The following is a 21826-nucleotide window of genomic DNA, read 5'->3' on the forward strand; positions in this document are numbered from 1 at the left end:
CTTGTGCTCCAAATTTTGTTTGTCCTGATGATGACCCAGTAAATTGCAAGGGTCGAAATGCTGTAGACGATTCATTGGTAAACTGGGGATGAAACACTGACTGTGGCAGGTTCCATCCTTTGTGGACTAATTAATTGATTTTGAGACCCTTTGCCTGTGATCTATGATTACATTGTAAACTGTTCTTACACGTTTGTTTAGTGTAATATGTGGAGCAAACATCTTTGGTTTGTATATTGTGCTGTGAAAAGAATCACTATTTAATAACAATCTTAACTGCTTTTAATTTTTTGTTGGGCACCGTTTTACTTGCTTCATTCTGTTCTTTTTTACATTTTGTGCTATACATGAATATTAACTCCTGGAACCATTGTGGTTGTTATATGGTTTAATTACCCTAGGTTCTGGGTCGGTAGGAATGCCTCTGTTGTTGTTAACCCTAATTATAAGTTAGGCATGTTTGTTTTAGTGCCCAAAGACTGTCTTACCATGTGTCTAGTCCCACCTCCCACAAAACCAACTGGTATAATCAGCAAATAAAACCGACAGAGTAAAGTGAAATGTATCCTCTTTTAAACACAACCACAATCACATACACAAGTGCGCAACACACAGCCAGGTGCACCCATAATAAAATTCCTTAGTCAGGTACAAAGACAACTGAGAAACCAGTACTGCCACACACTCATACGCTGTTTTACTGCAAACCAACATGATATTCAATACAGAATAAATTGTTACAACAGATTTGTCAAAAGCAAGATTTTACTTACTTTAATAGTAACCTTAACAGAATTCATAACAAGATGAGTGCATTCCTCAGTCCAATTATTAACAACATGTCCTCCTAATTGAAGGAGAGCTTGGTTTAAAGCTGATTTCTCAGGACCATCTAAACAGGAGGAGCAAGTGATCAAAGGCTCGTATTCCACCCTAGCAAGAGGAAAAATTGTTAGTTTTAATTCAGCTCCTTAAAGTAGCTTTAAATTTCAACACACTAATTTCAATACAATGTAGTGACTCATGGCTGAGTAAGAGAGAAAATAGTTACTATCCACCAATGATATAGCATCAAGATCTGAATTCCTCATGCAGCTAGGAAGACTGATGCATATTTTCAAGAGGAATGGCTGGGACAGTATTCATGCAAAGATTAAAAGATGTGTTCGAAAATACTATTTCCCAAATGAATAGTCTATCATGTTTTCACAAACCCCTGGTACGAATATGCTTCTTACTACAAGAAATAAATACTTAACCTAACTGGCTTCACAAAATTAAATAGGTTGTGTGCACATGGAAAAAAGCCTAAGGCACTTGCTAAAAAGAGTGGATTATCTCCAAAAATAACTACCTACTTTTTTACTATTATTGAGCTTGAGTACACTGGACTGCCTTAATTAGTCTTTTTCTTCTAGAGGGAGTGCAGGTGATATGTTCCGATTCTCTGTCTGAAGTGAGGAAAATGAAAATGGGGTAGCGGGTAGGTGCAAAGAGGCAAGACCTGAATGACAAAGTGGGTTTGTCAGCAGGTTTTGTAGGGTCCAGCTTCAGGTCTTAGAGTGGTTGGCTACAGCAGACAGTTCACTAATGTGGACCACAAGTTAATTTAGTAGGACGTGTGTAAGGCAAAGAACAAGTTGAACCACCACTGGGTAGAGTAGGGAGGGCTGAGATCAGTACTTGGTAATGCAAACCAGCCTTAGAAGTGAAGAGATGATTCACCAGGGCCACCTTTAGTTAATGGCAGGCTAGCAAGATCTCTCTATGGGCAAGTGGCTGGGGTCTAGCTGTAGCAGTGTCTGGGTAAAACTAGTTTGTTGGCTCCACTGTACCTGAACGTCCTTCATCAAGAACCTCAGACCATTTTGCAGAAGGACTCAAGAATGAACATATTAGGAAATTCCTTTGTAAGAACAGACGCATCTTGCTGTGAAGCTCAATGTACGCATCTCTGGATCACGTCATGCTAACCACAACAATGGACTGGCAGCCCCTTCTCTCCTGCTACATAGAGAAATGCAGGGTCAGGCTTGAAGAAGGATGACATACTAAACACATCCCCTGGTGGTTTAGAAGCGTAACCAACAGGATTTAGAATTTGCTGCCACTTTTAGCTTCCAATAGGTTTCTGGCAATTATTGAGACAAGGCTCACAGAAGTAAAGCGGGTAGCTCTGATCACTCATGCATTATTCATGCACCAGTGAGCAATATTGTTACCTATGTAATATGGATGGGAAGCTTTGAACAACGTTTTGTAAAACATGAATTTTGGCTGAATGTGTATGTCAGAAATTGAGTTATTAACATCATTAGGATACAACAGGGATCAAGAGAATATCCGTTATCTCCATTCAACCACTGGTGGCAACTTTACAAACAGCAGACAACTCCCGAGAAGTACGTTATACTAAAGCAGTACCAAATATTTTTAAAGTTAAAAAAACAACACAATCACATTTCCAAACCGATTTGAAAATCAAGAAATATTTAACAAGCAAAAATACAAAAAAAAACAAAATTGAATAATGGAAGCCACAGTTGAGCAAAGAAGGCAAAAACCCATGAAGCATTAGGGTTTTCTCTTTAGTAGAAAAATGTGTGCATAATACTGAGTACCATGGAGGATGAAATGGGCTAGTTTAGACATCAAATCATTAATTGTTTTTTTTTTATCAAGATATTTTTCTCAACCTAAAACCACTAGCTGGTGGGTATAAGAGGATGGTGTTATATAATACTTAAATCAACGTTTTGCAATAACTGATCAAACGAAAATGGAAAAGACAACTTTCCCTCGTTGATGCCGATTCGAATAATATAGGACGTGTTAAATAACCCTTAATATAGTGTATCTTACATTGTTGGGTAATGTCCACTCTTCAACATAATGGTGTTTCTTTGTATTAGAGAGCTAATCTCTCATCTGGGGTATGATTTTTAGCTGTCTTAGATATTTGACCCAACAGTTCTCTGAATGTGGATGAGAGGTAGGATAGAAATGGAACTGAGTCTGTCTCCTATATATTGGACTTCTTCTCCACAGCAGAAGATAGTTTTTCTATTCCAAAGACGTACCATAATCTATGTCATCATTTCCTCTGCAATGGGGTCCTGCCCTTACCCACACAGGCCATTTTTGGCTTGTTTGAGGCATCTATTTGCCTTTTAGATAGTGAAGTGGGATTGCTCGCCTGTTGGGTGGCCCAGTAAAGCCTAGACTGGATATTAGGTAATAGATGTATCTTGCTTATAACATTAAGTACATACGCTCTGTGAGTCTGCAATTTTGGGCATCGCCACACGATCTGCCTCCGGGTGCCTCTGTTTCCACAGCCCTGCCAGCACACTTCTGACCCACTTCTATTCCACTGGAATGATATGTAGGGGGTACAGTACCAGTATAACATCACTTTTGAACAAGTTTCTTTGCCCGATGCACATTTTGGCTGCTGTGTGTGTCCTAACAAATATATCTTCCTCCCATTCTACATCTAAAGGGATGAAGCCCAGTTCAATATTTCACCTGTAGTGTCTCAGGGACTTCTATTGTTTGTCACTCTCTAAATAAAGTTTTTAAAGTTCTTATACAAGTTTCTTATCGCCTACTTTTTTTAGTATCAACTATTCAAATTTAGTAATGTATCTAGTTCCCCCTGCTCTGATGGAATTAAGCATTTCCCAGTGTCAAATCTGGAAATGTCAGTATCATCCTGCCTGGAAGAAAGAAAGTCTCTACAAGTTCGCTAGCCTGTTTGGCGAATACCTTCAAAAAAGTCTCTTACCACAAGGAGGAATATATCTCCTGCTTCAATTCTCTTCCCAAGCCAACGTGTTTTCCTTATGTTTGTGCCTGCTAGAGTTTTGTCCTTAAAACATCATTGCTTTTCACTCTCTGACCTCTTTCATTCTACAAAGTACTGAAATTAGGAAGCTTGGTGCTATTTAGACATATGGGGTAGGCCAAGATCACAATATTTTGCTGTTAGGTACATAAACATTCTGGCCCTTTCCCTGAAAAAGAAAAATAGTTTAGTGCCTTTTGAAATTTCTTAATTGGATATGTTGAAACTGGAGATGTAGTCTCCAGAAAAAGAGATGTAGGATTCTGGAAAATGCTGTTATGTTAATACGCCCCCCCCCCCCGACAGCTAGATGTCATCAGCATACACCATAAGTTAAGAAGAACCTTTGCCATTTTCTACCTCTCTGACATCTTTAGTACTTTGTGTGCAAAATACTAAACAAATAAAGCAAATAGTAATGGAGAGGGTGGGCACCCTTATCTCAATCCTTTATGCACGGCAGAAACTGTGGAGAAGAGCCTATTCACTCTGACAAGTGTTGAGGAATTTTTTAACAAGCGGCAACCATTTTTGAAAGCTGGGGCCAAAGGAAGTGCCAACTTGTGGAATAACGAGCCTTGACAAAGGTATAGAAGTGACACCTTTATTAGCACAATCTCTTGCTTCCTCTAACCTCCAGCACTTGCCCCTATCTGTCACCAGGAAGTCCTTCAGTGTTAACATTCTAACGTGTCACCTCACAGTGCTCACATTCTAACGCTGTTGGAGGATTCCACATTCTCTAGAAAATAAGGCACAACTCACTAATATGAAGTTATTTTGGATTCCAAGAGATCAAAGCATGTTTCATGTTCTATGTAAGCTGTTTATCATACATAGGCTCTTTCTTGTGTCATCCCCATTGTTTATCTCTGGAATGAATCAATGATGATCTGGCTCTATTAGGCCCGGTATTATGGGACCTAACCTGGCTGCAAGTAAGCGCATGAGGAATTTTACCTCTTTATGTAATAAGGTTACTGGTCTACAGTAGTGCAGAAGTCATAGCCTTTGCCTGGTTTCTGCATTAATGTGACTGTTCCCCCAGTAATTGTAGGTGTAACACCCTCAATTGGAGGCTGAATTAAGCACACTTGTTAATGCTAAAGCTCTGCAGAAGGTTTGGTAAAATAATGAAGTGAACCCATCAGGGCCAGGGACTTGCACATTTTTTAAGACTAACTACAGTGTGTTAAGTGTGGAATTGCATGCTTTCGGAGTTGCTATTTTTTTTGTGGGTTCTTTGTAGAGCGCAAGGCGCAGAGTGTTCTGGTCAGAGAAGACTCTGATCTCAGACCCGCAGGACCTGCATTCCGTTACAGAAATAAACCATCATGGAAATTCCAAAACTGCTGTGAATATTGACTTAACAAATTCTATAGTGTCTATGAATTCATCAAATTTGATTCCTCATCATTTTTTGTATGTTCTGACAGTAGAGCTGGGAGTCAGCCTGTGGCAGGTAAGCCAGCATCCTATACACGGATATGCTGTCTGCTTGGTATAGTTCACCACAGAATGCACTAGACTTCGACTATATCTGTGGCTTTATGTTTCAGAGAGACACTGGAAACTGCATGTATTTGGTTTTGTCTGTATTTAATGCCAACACTTTATCCCGAGTGCCATAAATCTCTAGTAGTTTCAATATGCACCAGATTTTAAACAATTAACTCTAATGGATTTCTTACAGTTCTCTTACTTTGGCCTCTAGATATGTCTGGTTTACTGATCTTGTTTTATTTAATATGGACCACTGGTTTTAGAGCATCCCAGAGCATGGTTACTTCTTCCTCTCCCAAGTTATCAGTTAGCATTTATGGCTTGCTACACTTAGCAATATTGTCTCTCTTAAGTTTATCTTGCAGGATGTAGTTGCTTAGTCTCCGTAGCCTATCTGTTGGTTGCTCTTATCCTGTCAAAATGTGTAGATAACATGGTCGTAGAGGGCTATGAATCCACTCTCTGTTTTATACATTTTGGGCATTAACAAAGAGTTCACTATAGAGTGTTCTAATCTAGTGTACATCTTGTGTGCTAACGAGTAATAAGCAGTCTACTGTGTCTGGGTGTTGGAGTTGTCAAATATCTATGAAACCTAGTTGTTTCACCTAATATGGCAGAAATGTCAAGAGCTACTTTGACGTCACAGTAATCACCTGAATGTGGCAGAGTTTGCATTTTGTGATTAAAAGTTATAGCAATTTAGTTATAAAGCGGCGCACTTACAGCCTATGCTAATGTGCATTCACTGAGGTTAGCCAATTTTAGTAGATGCGGTATAAACCGAAAACTTCAAATGTAATCATTTATTTTGATTCTAATCGTTACATTAAGTTAAATACTAGTTTTTATTAAAACAATAATAGTTTTCTAAAGAGAAATGTTTTAAAAGTAACATGCAGATGTAGTTCTGCATCAAAATTAATAGAATGCATTAATAAAGTTTATTCTGTTCTAAAAAATTACAATTACATAAACTGACAATATTATTAATTATGAATTTATTATTTTGAATGTTTTATGCACCTTAATTGATGTAGCTGAGTGGCATGTATTCTTATGCTTAGCCTAAGTGAGTCCTGCAAGGACTATAATCGTGTTAACAATGTTCAGTCATTCTTGGGACGTGACCATTTCCTTTAAGGTAATGTTCCCATGAGATGCTAGATTGGTAATAGACTCATAACGAGATAGAGAAACTAACCTTGAATTCTACATTTGTTTCAACTGTATGGATAAGCTAAGATGCATGCCATTCTCATGCTAGACTTGAACAAATGTCCCTATGTTGCCGTTCCTGTCATATGATTGATGCTCATTGGATAATTTTATCTTTCGAGCTGTGTGGAGTGATGAACTCTCGAATCATCTTGCACTTTGAATTGTGATATACCGTTCCCATTGTGGACCAGAGTCAGTTGTGCTTGATCTCTCTCCTGAAACACTCTTGTCCTGACTTTCCCCTGCATCAGTCCTGTTTGACCCTTCTTCTGGAGCAGCTTCCCTCTGGACAGTTCTGCTTCAGTTTCCCCTGGAGCAGTCACCCTGTCTACTTTCCCCCTGGACTTTGCCCCTTAGCCCCTCTTGCTCTTCTCATGAGGAGCTGATACCTTTTTGGACTCGGAGAGGTACTGCCCTCTCTATTATTGCTGGATTTTAAAATGCTTTGTTTAGTCAGAGTTTAAATTTAACCCAAAGAAGAAGACTCTTGATCAAGCTTCTGACATGCTGACGGTTTCCCTTTTTACACACTTTTTATCAATGTTGGTTATTTACTTTTTTGCTTCCGATTACCTTTTTGCAAATTCTTTTTGGCCTGTACTTGCTTTTCACTTTTTGTCCATATGTGTTGTAGCTCAGCATGTTAGCCTTCTTTTCCAATTAGTAGGGTTTTCCTTTCTCCCAACCATGATGATTCTTTACCTTTATGGTTTTGTCATGAGGCTCATTTATATAATCCTGAGCATCAGCTTGTAATAAAAATGTTAACCTTTTCCAGCCTGGAGTTTTCCTTGCATGACTAAATGGGTCATAATATAAATCTGATTTGTTGTGGAGTCTGTGTTGTCCTCCTTGTTCTACCTCCAGCTGGTAGCAAAGCTCCTTAGACCTTGCCTAATGCATATCCAAGGAAATGCATTAACACACAAACGGCTCCCTTCAGATAGTGATCAAAGTTCTGGAGATCTAATCACAGATTGAGCTTGAGGTTACCCATAACTACGTTGAAATCACCTCCAAGTAGAATGCTCCTGCCAGCGTGTTAGGATATTGCCACCTTAGTCTTGAGAAATCTTTCTTGGTGTGATTTGGTTGCATTTATGTATTAGCGGTGTACTTCACTAGAACTATGGTGATCTTATGGATCATGGTTTGGCTTTTTTCATCTGGGGTGATGAAAAGTACTTCACAGTCTACCCCTCGTGCAAGCAATATTGCTACTCCTATTTCGTGGGACCGAAGGATAGGTATTGCCTAAACCAGTCTTTTTTAAGAGATCAGTTTCTTAAATAAGAGGGACGTCACATTTTGATTTGTAATGCATTTTTAACACTGCTAAGCATTTTGTGGGAGCATTTAGGCATTTCGCGTAAGAGCCAATTATCTTCAAAATTACACTGGTGATGTGAGGATACTATGTCCCTTTTAGTCTGCTACTGCTCAATAAACAGTGGAAATTTTCAATGAGATACTATGTGTTGTATATGATATCCTTAATGGCAAACAGAGGGCTCCCAAACATTATACATCAAATACATCAAGTAACAAACGGTATCCATCACAAATGTTATGCTTACTGTGCAGCTGTAAATCCCCCCTCCCCCTGCTCCCAAACGGGGAGCAACACTTCCCACATCACAGCTCTTCTTCTTTGTCCTGGCTTCTATGATCAGATGCTCCAAGTTCCATGTGTGTTACGCCTATGTCTGCTTATACTGAAGTATACAAAACAAAGGAAGGATGGCTGTTTGAATCTCACTGGCTGAGATTAATTCAAGGATTACAACTATCACTTTTTTGTATAGTTTTGTTTAGTTATGGCACCAGTCAGGAGCACAATCATCTTTAGAAATTATGGCTGTGTGTCCGGTAGTCCCTGTTTCATCCACTGGGTGATTCGATCTTGTGGACTTGATGAATCGGTCAATCTCTTTCTCTGGCTAATGTAATTCTCTTCTCTTTTTCTTCAAAGTAGTGAACGTGGGTGAGAACATCAAGAGAGTTTATTTCCAAGGCCTCTTGCACCTATGCAAACGTTTGTGTCCAGAGACAGTAGGGGGTCCCCATTTTATTCATGACTGAATGCAGTAGCGTAGCTCCAATCTCTGGGGAAGACTTCTATTCAAATATTGCTTCATCTTGATCTGTTTTTTAAATCTTCCTGTTTGAGCAGAAGTTTCCAATTCTGTTATTGGGGAGACTGAATCAGAGTCCGCATTAAGGTGTTGCTCTTCCTAGCAGTCACCTATCGTTTTCTCCAGATCTTCCACCATTGCGCCCAACATAGTAGGGTCACTCTTCAATTCCTTAAAGAATTTTAAAGTCTGCCTTTATCATATCTACTTTCCGTCTTTATTTATTAGAAAAAAGACGCACAAGGAATTCCTAAATAATGCCAACTCTGTGGCGTCTATTTGTGAGTCACTAGTTGTTGAGAGTACTGGGGTCCCTCTGTGCATCTTTCTCTTTGTCTTTTTTCAACTTTTTAGTTTGAGCTTTTCCTTGACCAATGGTTCATGCTTACACCTGCTTTTGGCAATCACAGTGTGATAGTCTGCAGCAGTGGTGACTGAGAAACTGTAGCAAAGGTAAGTGGTCTTTCTCTCCTTGCTTTACTGTTGATAGTTATGTGTTGGTTCTTAGTGCATTCTTGAGAACGCAGGCGTCTAAACATTCTGGAGATGACAGTTATTCCTTTCTCTCCAGAGTGGCTGGACGCTAGGTTGCGTTAAGGAATAAACTTCCAGTTGAACTTACCTTCGCTGTGGACCTCTTATCTTGTTCACATCAAACTTGGCGTCGAGTGTTTGGGAATCCAGATACGCGACCTAGGTCAGCCATACTCATTACTTGGACCTGCTTTGCGGCGGAGTACAGGAGTGCCTTCTTCCAGTTTTTCAAGCGGGAGCAACGCTGATTCCCAGCTTGTTAATGCAGCTGGGGCAGCGTTTATTTCCTGTTGTTGCCACAGCGTGTGTCGATCCGGTGGTGTTTTATTGGTGTTCACACCTTGCCGGTCTGGCTCTAATGGACGCCTAGAAGTCTCTGGCGTTCTTCCTTGGAGCCGCCGGTGTGACGAACAGCCGGTTGGTTTTCATTTTGACCGCCGATATCGATCGGCGCACGCTTTATGGTGTATTTCCGGGGGAGCAGGCTGGTCACTTCAGTGAGTGCTCCCATTGGAGGAGGCGGATTTTGGGGGCGGCACCCCTCGAGCAGAGAAGAGGAGAACGACATTGGAGAACGACATCTTCAGGCTGGCCACACAAGCGAGTGCTCCGACTGGAGGCTGGCCACACAGTAGTGAGTGCTCCGATTGGAGAAGGTGGATTTCGGGGGGCGACACCTTCAGGCTGGCCACACTAGTGAGTGCTCCGATTGGAGGCTGGCCACACTAGCAAGTGCTCCGATTAGAGGAGGCGGATTTCGGGGGCAGTACCCCTGGAACAGTGAGGAAGAGGACGACATATCTTGTTTAAAAAAAGAAAAGACAAAAAAGATGGTGTACCGCGAGAATTTCCACAAGACATTGGAGAGGAATTAACACTTTCTGGGTGCTGGTGAGCAAGCGGTGTACTTCAGCCTAGAAAATAAGACACAGTGAGGGTTTTGGAGGAGCATATACTGTGCTCTTTATTTTATTTTTTGTGGCTATTGTCTAGTGGTGGCACTGTACCCAGACATTGCTCTATATTGTGTTGTATTTATATTGTATCCTTATTGCTTGTCTAAGTACTGTTATTATGGCTACTCACGCCAATATTTCTCCACAACCATTATTCCTACCACTTCCAGGTACTCCAACTCTCCCTTGGGAGGATTGGATAGAAATGCTTGAGAATTATATTGTTGATTTGGATGGAAAAGGTTATTCTCCACAAAGGAAAAAAGCTATTCTTTTAAGTACTCTGGGGTGGGAAGGTCAAAGAATATTTTAATATCTTCCCCCTTTCATGGGGCCCAATGGTCAGCTTAAGGATGATGTTTTTAAAGAAGCCATTAAAAGGTTGGAGAACAGGTTTACAAAAGAGACTAATTTAGTACTTGCTACGTATAAATGTTATACTCAACCCCAAGATCATCATGAATCTATTGATGATTTTGTGTCAAGGTTGAGATAATTGTCTGTCAAGTGCAGGTTTGGGACCATGACGGATGAGCTGATACAGGATCAGCTCATTGTTCAGTGCTGTGATAAATAGAATCAAGAGAGGTTATGGGCAGCAAAGGATCCCACGTTGCAAGAAGCAATTGATCTGGCAAAAGTGATGGAGGAATTGAGAAGCTGCATAACGGAATTGGAAAGGAAAGAGAAAACTGTGGATGTTATGGCTTTGTCAAACGATTCTACAGTGTTCCAACCAGAAACTGGAACTGCATCAAAGAAAGGGGGGTTTGTCAGGAGCAAGGGGTGGGAGTGCTTTCGGTGTGGCAGTACTTCTCACTTAGGGGACTCCAAGAAATGTTTTGCTACTAATAAGGAGTGTTGTAAATGTGGTCGCAGGGGGCATTATGCTTGTGTGTGCAGAGAAAGTAACCGTTTTGCTAAAGAGCCTAAATCGAGCATAAATATAGTTGAGGATTTCTGTCAATCTTCTTGTGAGGACAGGGTATTCGTAGTTGAGAATGATGTGACCATGAGAGTGAGTGGGGGTGATCGCAGATGCTCTAGGCCATCAGCTCCTTTCTTTATTGGGGAAGTCACGGTAGATTTCATGGTGGACTCTGGTTCTTTGTACACCATAATTCCTGAGAGCCTTTTTAAACGCCATTGGCGGAAAGAAAAATTGTTACCAAAAGACATATTCCCGGGTGGTTACCAAGGGTTAGAAATCCAATTGCTTGGTTATATGTTGAAAGAAATTCAGTTTGGAAGAAGGAAAATTCTTGGAAAAATCTATGTGGCTGTTGAGGGTCCACCTATCCTGGGTTGTATGCATCAATTTGATCTCAACATCGTCATCAGTCCCAGAGCGCCCAGTCAAGTTTTGTTGGTAGATAATATACAATTGGAAGACATCTTGGAGGGGACCATGGATGTGTTTAAGAAAGAGTTAGGATGCTTGAAAGGTTATGTACATAAGATAGTGTTGATCGAGGATGCTCATCCTATTCAACACAAGGTTCACAAAATACCATTTGTGGTGAGGGAGGAAGTCAAGAAAGTGATAAGCAACATGTTGGTGGAGGGTACTATTGAACCGATTGAGGATTCTCCTTGGATTTCCCCGGTTGTTATTACGAGGAAATCCGATGGGAAGGTGAGGTTATGTGTGGACTTAAGGTCTGTAAATCAGAACATCATGGTCGATACTTACCCCTTGCCTAATATAAATGAATTGTTAACAGCGGCCAAAAATGGTAGGTTCTTCTCGAAATTAGATTTGAGATGTGCCTATCATCAGATTAGAATCCATCCTGAGTCCAAGCACATCACATCACAGCATTTGTCACTCCAGAAGGTACCTTCCAATTTACCCGCATGCCTTTTGGTCTGGCATCCGCTGCAAGTGTGTTTCAACGCATGATGGGCCAGATGTTTGGAAATGTAAAGGATGTATTATTTTTTCAAGATGATATACTTGTGATGGGTGAAACTGTTGATGAACATAATGTCACGCTCAGGCAAGTGCTCAAGATCATTGGAGAAGCTGGCTTAAGGAGAAATGCACTTTCCTAGTTGAGCAAATTGACTATTTAGGGTACTCTATTGCTAAAGGGAGTATCAAACCAAAGAAAAATCTTTTAGAGGCCATTAAGTTGGCACCGGCACCAACTGACAAAGATCAATTGAGGTCCTTTTTAGGACTTGTGGAGTACTACTCCAAGTTTGTGGATAAGTTTACAAGCAAGACTGAGGGTTTAAGAAAATTGTTGAGGAATGGGAGTACGTTTTGTTGGTCTGATGAGCAGATAAGTTGCTTTGACAGAATCAAAGATGGAATCTGTGGAGCAGGTATCTTAACAGCTTTTGACATTAAGTTGCGCTCTATCTTGACTGTAGATGCCAGTGGTACTGGTTTAGGAGCAGTATTATCACAAATACATGGGAGTCAAGAGAAGACAGTTGCATTTGCATCTCGAAGTTTGACACAGACGGAGCTAAACTATTCTGTTATTGAACGGGAGGCCCTGGCGGCTGTCTGGGGTACAGCATACTTCAGAACGTATTTGTGGGGGTTAGAGTTTACTTTGAGGAGTGATCACAAACCGTTGTTGAGAATGTTGTCTGCCGGTGATGCGGGGAAAGGGTCAGCGAGGTTGGCCAGACTTTCTGAAAGGTTGCAGGAGTATTTGTACTGTGTTGAGTATGTTCAAGGTTGGAAAAATGTCCAGGCCGATTGACTGTCCAAATTGTCCCTTGACTGGGAGAAAGTTGATACTCAGTCAGTAAAGTCTTGCGATACGGATGATGCTGTAGCCTCCATTTGTGATGTGGTTGAGTGCGGCTTAGGTACAGTAACGCTGGAGGAATGGAAGAATGAAATGGCAGCAGATAATTGTCTTAGATGTGTCTTCAAACTAGTCTCTTTAGGGGCTAGAAGAGAGAATGCTCTTCCGTTGTCGGTTAGACCTTTTCTGGATGTGTTGGATGAATTGTCGTGTTGTGGGGAACGTTTTGTTCCACCAGTTGGGTTGAGGTTTAAAGTATTTTCTCTAGCCCATGAGGGTCACTTGGGTCAAGGGATGACAAGCACGAGGTTGAAAGAGTTTTTTTGGTGGCCGGGTTTAGACGGTCAAGTTAAGAGTTGGGTGGAACAATGTAGACTGTGCAAGGAGAGTGAGAAGAGGTTGAAAGTCGGAGTGGGCAGGGAGGAAGGGCACATTGAAGATACTGGGAAACCCTGGCACACAATTTTTTAGATTTTATCAGTCCACTATTGGAACTTCCACTTCAGATGTGTATCACAGTAGTGGTGGTGGAAGTACACTCAAGATGGTTGGTGGTTAGGTTTGTACGTGATGTGAACACGACCATAAAAGTTTTGGAGGACATTTTTATGGAAGAATGTATCCCCATGGTTCTTATAACAGACAATGGCACTCAATTAACTTCAAATGAGATGCGTTTGTTTTTGAGGCATTGTGGAGTGCGTCACGCCAGGACGTCCCTGTATTACCCAAAGGGTAATGGAATTGTAGAAAGAATCAACAGATTAATCAAGGGGACGGTACAACTAGCTCTTGCTAATCATTGTTGTGTGCGGAAAATGATGGTTGTGTAGTACGAGCCTATTGTTCCACAATTCACAGTGTGACTGGAAAGTCTCCTTTCCGAGTGATGAGGGGGCGATCAATGGAGTTGAAATTGATTCCTCCCTGGCTTCAGGTGTGGGTTGCTTCTGGTGGGGGCGAGGCGTTTTGTGGTGACAAAGTTGTGTTCTCTCATCACAGTCATGGACTGAAGGTGGGAGACTGGGTCAAGGTCAAGTCAGGTAGAGTGAAGGGGGGTGTTTCAAAATTCAGATGCCCTTTTTGTGTGAAGAAGGTGGGTAAGTTTCAAGTTGAGATTGAAGGAGGGGAGAAGTGGAATGTGAGGAATGTGGCTTTGTATCAGAGAGGTGGAGAGTGTGTCCGAAGTCAGGTGTAGGATGAGTGCTCTAGTTCCTTCTTTTTGGAGAATGGGAGTAGGATGGATGTTGTTTCTGGAGCATTTATCTTTGGTGTGAGTCATGGTACCGGTGAAGAAGCTGGAGAGTGTGAGATACAAAGCACAAGTGCAATTCAAGAAGGAGAAAAACCTCAAACGGAGATAACTATTCGTAAACAACCGATGAGAGTTCATAAGTGTCCTAATTATCTTAAGGACTATGTTATGAAGTAACAACTTGACTATTTTTTGTAGCTATTTTTTGTTTTAAATGGTTTCTTTATTGTATTCTTTTCTTTACCATTCTTTATCAGCTACTTGATGTGAAGGCAGGAGGATATGTTATGTGTTGGTTCTTAGTGCGTTCTTGAAAACACAGGCGTCTAAACATTCTGGAGATGACAGTTATTCCTTTCTCTCCAGAGTGGCTGGACGCTAGGTCGCGTTAAGCAATAAACTTCCATTTGAACTTACCTTCACTGTGGACCTCTTATCTTGTTCACATAATAGTGCACTCCATACTTACTGGCAGAAATTCACTTTGTTTGTAGAGGGTTAGTCCATGCGGGTAGGCTACGGTGAGAAAGCAGGTTTGAGGACGTTTGTGGATCTGGAACAATGTTGTTTTCATGTGAGGCATGGGTAAATTGCCAAAATGTCTCCTGTGTCTGCAGCACCGTGGAGTGCCTAAAGAAATGGCTCTCATTTCGGGAGGGGGAGCAGTGAGTCAATCAGAAGCCTAGTCAACTCTCATTTGCCTCGTGCTGAAGCTGTAGTGCACTCATGGATCAGCAGCCTCCACCACTTATCCCAATCCGTCAGCTCTAGAGGAGTCATTTAAACTTCGGGGGCTGCCTATTGCAAACCAGAACCTTACCTACAGGCTCCATTACAGGCACACTTCGATGTTGCCAGTCCACATTCTATCACAACTAAGATCTGTGCTGCGGCACTGTTTTCTTTCTGTTTTCACATGGGTTCCTTCCTGAGAGCAAGATGTCAAAGGGCCCAGCATCACAGTGCCCTATGTGCCTTCCTGAACCAGTAAGAATTTGTTATACAAGCTGTTTATGCAGCTTTAAGGAGAGTTTTCAAATGCCTTCCAACCTTTCTCTGTATTTTAGAGTAACCAGAATTCACTGTCTTCTGGTGCTTTTGATTGGGAATATAAAAGCCCATGGCAATCCAATTACTCCATAGCCTACCAAGGCCTCTAACTTGTTATTAAAGTTTTCCGATAGTGACAGAGCACCGAAGAGAATCTGTGAAAAGATTTTTCTAAATAAGGACACATGGTAAATGCATCAACAAATGTTTTCAAAGCTTACCTAAATTTGCTATGAAAAACTCCACAAGTGACTTGGTCTCCCGATTTTAAAACTTTGGGTAAATTATTCTGAAGCTTTTCGTCATTGACAAAAGTACCATACTTTGAGGAATCATTTATAGTTAATTCGGGTAATGCAGTATGCCGACTCTGAAAAGAAACAGGAATAATTAAATAACCACTTTCTACAGAAATGCTTAGCAGTACACAAACTTGCTAAAAAAGCAATGTGAAAGCTGGTATGAGACACAACATGGAATGACAAAAAATAGACTTGGCAGGAGATATTTTAGCTTGTAGTTTTCACTGTCTTTTCTTTTTTTCTGGAGGTATTTTTCCTCTTTCTCGTCTGTAGTTGTATGAGACATTTCCCTTCGTCTACCAATACCAAGTGACTGATTTTGCGTTTCCACAATGTTTCCAAAAATCTGGAATTTTAGTCCATACTGTCCGATTCAGAAGCTAACCTCTTTTCTGTGATTTCTACAGTGGAATGTCTGCACTTGCTCCCTGTGGACTGTTTTAAGGAAGTGAGTTCTAGCTATGAAAACAGACAGTTTTTAGACTTCTGGGTTTTGGACCTCTTTTGTGGTTGAGGTACTACAGGCTTACCAGAGTAGGACCTGGTTGGCTCAACTCACTGCTGTTGGTATGCAGAGTTGTATGATCAATAAAGTAAGATAAAGAAGGCCATAGGATTGTTGGAGCCATGGGGGAGATTAGTGTACAGGATGTATCCAATGTAGAACTATGGTAGCTCTTATGGCACTCTAGGTTGTTGAGCAGGAAAGTGTCCTCTTGGTTAGGCCGAATGGGTGGTTGAAACTTTTGGGATTCCAATGTAGAGTTGCTAGATGTACGATTCGCAAGAGGGTTTTATGGGGACATTAATCAACCCTATTTGTAAGCACTTGGGTTGGAACATCACTCAATTAATAGGTTAGACTTCGTACCTTTTTCGGAGATGGAGAATTGAGAGTGAGGGTTAAGTTCTAACTGTGAAAGATCCCATTAGGATGAAACATCTCCTCACAAGTTTACTTTTTCACTGTGTCAAGCACATCACTAAAAATCGTTCCTAATGCTCAACTCCTGTTCTCTCCTTGGGAGCACCAATATTTCCACCCACATACAAAAAAAAAAAAACTATGAATGAATAGGGATCACTACAATGGTGTTTTTCTGCAATCATGGGGTTTAGATATTTAAAGGTTCTCAACTACTGATTCTGTGAATCAAAAGTTTGGAATTTTTACTCAACTTTGTGCAATTATAACAGTAACCTACAATGATAAACCACATTTACCAAAAGGAAGAAACTGGTGTAATGGGTCAAATTAGTACTTTTTGCTTAAAATAAGTGCACACAAACTCAATAGGTTTGGCTTTGACACCACCCTTTTGACTTTATCATTGCTGGTTTTTAGTCTGAGCTTCACAGGCAGCGCAAACTGCCTAGTTGCAGAAACCTACTGTTGGTTCACCAGGAACTTAGAGGATCGTACGGCCCACCCATTGCTTACTATCAGTTGGTTGTATTATCACTCATGTGTTTACTGCTATCCAATTTGCATTCCTAGTGCCAGCGTGTCCATCTTCTGGTGGTGGCTCCCCTGGAGCATAGTCTTTACACCACCTCTCTGATTGGCAGACTTCTATCCTTTAGCTGCTCACTTTCAGCTATGTCTTCTACCTCTGCCTAGTGTTTTTGTCTTCCTCGTTTGTTACTTCCTTCCTGGTGTGCTGCCTAAAAACTCCCAGTCTACTCCCTAGACCGCTTTTCCTTTACCATCCAATCCCTCAACCCATACAGCATTTTTGCCATTTTATATACATATTTTGGAGGGCCAGGCAGCAAATTGCTAACTGCATCTCTGTATTTTTTTGTTTAAAGTGATTTTGTGCTTCTTCATTTTTTTAAATTTACCAAGCCATCTTGGACATGTAAATAAAAAAATGGCGTACACATTTCATAGACACACACACACACATGTATGGTAACATGTGCACTCATAAATCAATATGCATTCAGTCATGCCTACAAAACAATGAAGGTGCTTCATCATTCCTTTTTTCATTTTGGTCATGCTACACAGTCTCAGTGAAAAAAAAAATATTTCTACCAATGCGGAAGAACATTACCAGAACACATTGGCAAAAGCCAGTAGGTACCAAAGGCGAGACCTATTGGCTTTGGCATTGCTAGTTTTGCTTTTCATAGATGTTGCACAACTTCATCATTGGGGAAGCTGCTCTGCTCTAAATAAAATGACAAAAAGTAAAATTATTTTTTGGTCTCAAAACAGACACACTGCCATAATAGTATCAGGCACCAAAGAGAATTACTTTGTGTGTTGATGTGGTTTTTATGAAAGAGCATAAAGTCATCACTCGTAATGAAGCTGGACAGTGGCTGAAGTGGTCTGACTCATTGCCTTATGCTGTAGTGGCAGACGAATAACAAGCCAATGGATGAAAAGGGTTAGCTGAAATTTGTTATATGTATAATTTTGCTAAAATCAAAGGGCCTTGGCTAATGCCACTCCTCAACGTGGCAACCAGTGAGAAAATCAGAGCCTATAATGAATCTGAAATTCTGGCATTTTAGGAACATACTGGTGCATTTTCTAAATAGTCACATCTGGATTTGAGAGGTTTGTCATGCTCTTTTGAGGACATGCATTACTTATGTCAGAAACCCTAAAAGGTCTATTTGGAAAGTAGAATAGTAGAACCAAACCCTATTCGCTTCTCCTCTGCACAGACGTTCAGGTTTCAAGTAAAGGAAGTATCAACTATAGCTGTGGTGTATGATGCTCAACATTCTCCCCAGCTCCAGAATGGGCATCTTATAGCACCAAGCAAAGCGTTTTGTTCTTTTCCTGCTAGCTAAGCCCACTGTTTTCTCTGTTGATTTCGATTTTCCCAGGAAGACCTACGTTTTCAAGACGGCATCTAGGTGATGTTTAAATATTAAAGCTTGGTTGTGTGCCAACGACCAGGCATCGTGCAAACTGCAAAATCAACCTATCTGTAATGGGAGTTGCTTTTGAAATAGAAAGTTAACAATCGTACATTATCTTACAGCACAATATTAACCTACACCAAGACCTGTGCTGGTTCACAGAGAAACAACAATTTCTGAGAGATACTTGATTTCTAGTTATCACTCTTATACCTCAACAATTGTCTGTTCAGTTGTCAGTACCTCACAGAAGTGCAGAATTAACTGAAGTACACAAGTCAAGAAATACCTCATGTCAGCTCTTGCACTGGTGTACAGTGAACATTCTCTAACTAAATGGCAACTTGAAGCATTTGTGCTGAGGAAAAAGTGGCTTGTTGTTAGGGAGGCTCTGACGTCAGTCAAAATTCTCAAAGTAACTTCTTTTTAGAGACATTAAAGAAAAACTTACCAAATTAGACTTTAGAGACATTAAAGAAAAACTTACCAAATTAGACTTTAGAGACATTAAAGAAAAACTTACCAAATTAGACTGTGGATGGCTAACCGTAAAGGTAGCATGAGCTCTACTAACGGACTGGTCATCCTGAATCAAGATCGCACAGTTCTTGCGTCCCACAACATAATCAACACCAATCAAAAAATGATGAGTCTCACCTAGAAACAAAAACAAAGCATATCCTGAAAAAGGTTGATGAGTAAGGCCACTGACACAGACTGCAAGCAACCAAGAAAAAAATCTGTTTAACATATTTTGATTTTTTAATGAGAGTTTTTAATGAGCCACTGTGGCTTTGATGTATTGAAAAAAAAACAGATTAGATTAATTCCACCTCTGAATAGTCACTGCACAGATGAAGATGTAGTCACCAAGAATGTGAGATCCAACACAAGTTATCCTACAAGGTGGAGTAGTACCAAAAGCCATTCAAATTGATCTCACAAAATAATGTGGTACAATTCTACAGCAGAACAATTTGCAGAAGAAACCACTCATGTTTATACATCTTACCCTGCATTGCTGCTTACAATACAATTCAATGTTCACCACTGTTACTAGCCACACTTATTTTACAGCTACTTATAATAGGCTGCACAAATTCCATATCAAACCATATTGGTTATCCTGAGTTATCATGACTGTTTCCATGAATGTCACACTATAACACCCACTCATACAATGGGACACTGAAAGCTACTGCTCAACCCAGTAGATAAGAGTACAAGGATGAAGTACTGGAAAACAAATTCGGGAATCCTGAGGGAGGTAAGGCAGCAATTTCTGGTGAGAGATACACTTGTGAATGGGGTGGTGAAGATGGTCGGGCACTATCAGGATTCCAACCTTACCTTTGCTCATCAGTAACCGCAAAATGACCCAACCGTTGCTGTCGAATTTAGCATGTACTTTTTCACAGATTGGGAGAAATAAGTGTTCATAAGAGAAACATTTTGTAAGGTAGCATGTTGTTCCTAAATATTGGTATGCAATACAGGGAGTGCAGAATTATTAGGCAAGTTGTATTTTTGAGGATTAATTTTATTATTGAACAACAACCATGTTCTCAATGAACCCAAAAAACTCATTAATATCAAAGCTGAATATTTTTGGAAGTAGTTTTTAGTTTGTTTTTAGTTTTAGCTATGTTAGGGGGATATCTGTGTGTGCAGGTGACTATTACTGTGCATAATTATTAGGCAACTTAACAAAAAAAATATATATACCCATTTCAATTATTTATTATTACCAGTGAAACCAATATAACATCTCAACATTCACAAATATACATTTCTGACATTCAAAAACAAAACAAAAACAAATCAGTGACCAATATAGCCACCTTTCTTTGCAAGGACACTCAAAAGCCTGCCATCCATGGATTCTGTCACTGTTTTGATCTGTTCACCATCAACATTGCGTGCAGCAGCAACCACAGCCTCCCAGACACTGTTCAGAGAGGTGTACTGTTTTCCCTCCTTGTAAATCTCACATTTGATGATGGACCACAGGTTCTCAATGGGGTTCAGATCAGGTGAACAAGGAGGCCATGTCATTAGATTTCCTTCTTTTATACCCTTTCTTGCCAGCCACGCTGTGGAGTACTTGGACGCGTGTGATGGAGCATTGTCCTGCATGAAAATCATGTTTTTCTTGAAGGATGCAGACTTCTTTCTGTACCACTGCTTGAAGAAGGTGTCTTCCAGGAACTGGCAGTAGGACTGGGAGTTGAGCTTGACTCCATCCTCAACCCGAAAAGGCCCCACAAGCTCATCTTTGATGATACCAGCCCAAACCAGTACTCCACCTCCACCTTGCTGGCGTCTGAGTCGGACTGGAGCTCTCTGCCCTTTACCAATCCAGCCACGGGCCCATCCATCTGGCCCATCAAGACTCACTCTCATTTCATCAGTCCATAAAACCTTAGAAAAATCAGTCTTGAGATATTTCTTGGCCCAGTCTTGACGTTTCAGCTTGTGTGTCTTGTTCAGTGGTGGTCGTCTTTCAGCCTTTCTTACCTTGGCCATGTCTCTGAGTATTGCACACCTTGTGCTTTTGGGCACTCCAGTGATGTTGCAGCTCTGAAATATGGCCAAACTGGTGGCAAGTGGCATCGTGGCAGCTGCACGCTTGACTTTTCTCAGTTCATGGGCAGTTATTTTGCGCCTTGGTTTTTCCACACGCTTCTTGCGACCCTGTTGACTATTTTGAATGAAACGCTTGATTGTTCGATGATCACGCTTCAGAAGCTTTGCAATTTTAAGAGTGCTGCATCCCTCTGCAAGATATCTCACTATTTTTGACTTTTCTGAGCCTGTCAAGTCCTTCTTTTGACCCATTTTGCCAAAGGAAAGGAAGTTGCCTAATAATTATGCACACCTGATATAGGGTGTTGATGTCATTAGACCACACCCCTTCTCATTACAGAGATGCACATCACCTAATATGCTTAATTGGTAGTAGGCTTTCGAGCCTATACAGCTTGGAGTAAGACAACATGCATAAAGAGGATGATGTGGTCAAAATACTCATTTGCCTAATAATTCTGCACTCCCTGTAGATGGCAGAAAAAAGTAGCAGATTTTTCACAAAATGCGAGTGTACCAAATCTCGCAAGACTTAAAACTCTCACAATCCTTTACAATTAATGCGAGAGCCATCAACTTTATCAGAAGCAGGAGGGATATACCTCCATAAAAAAAGGACTAACCCAGTAAGGGGTTAACAACAAGCACTGTTAAAAGAATCAACAGATAGGGAAGAGGCCCAGAGTTCTACAGTAGCTATTAAAGGATGCACAAAGCACCCAGGGCAACAAGAGAAGAGAGAGAGCTTTGGAGAGACCACTTGAGCACCAGAGTAAGCTACAGTTG

General features: G+C 40.8%; 1 protein-coding gene across 1 annotated transcript in view; it reads right to left on the bottom strand.

Moving 5' to 3' along the window:
* The window catches only part of NBN (nibrin), a 198703-nt gene that overhangs the window by 163788 nt on the left and 13089 nt on the right, over positions 1–21826 (bottom strand). Inside the window, exons 2-4 of the mRNA XM_069220448.1 lie at positions 18978–19111; positions 15491–15639; positions 774–933 (exon numbers count right to left, since the gene is read on the bottom strand). Coding sequence (XP_069076549.1) covers positions 774–933; positions 15491–15639; positions 18978–19111 — 443 coding nt within the window. The remainder of the gene's footprint in view (positions 1–773; positions 934–15490; positions 15640–18977; positions 19112–21826) is intronic.

This window comes from Pleurodeles waltl, chromosome 2_2 (genome assembly GCF_031143425.1).
Source record: "Pleurodeles waltl isolate 20211129_DDA chromosome 2_2, aPleWal1.hap1.20221129, whole genome shotgun sequence".
Classification (NCBI taxonomy): Eukaryota; Metazoa; Chordata; class Amphibia; order Caudata; family Salamandridae; genus Pleurodeles; species Pleurodeles waltl.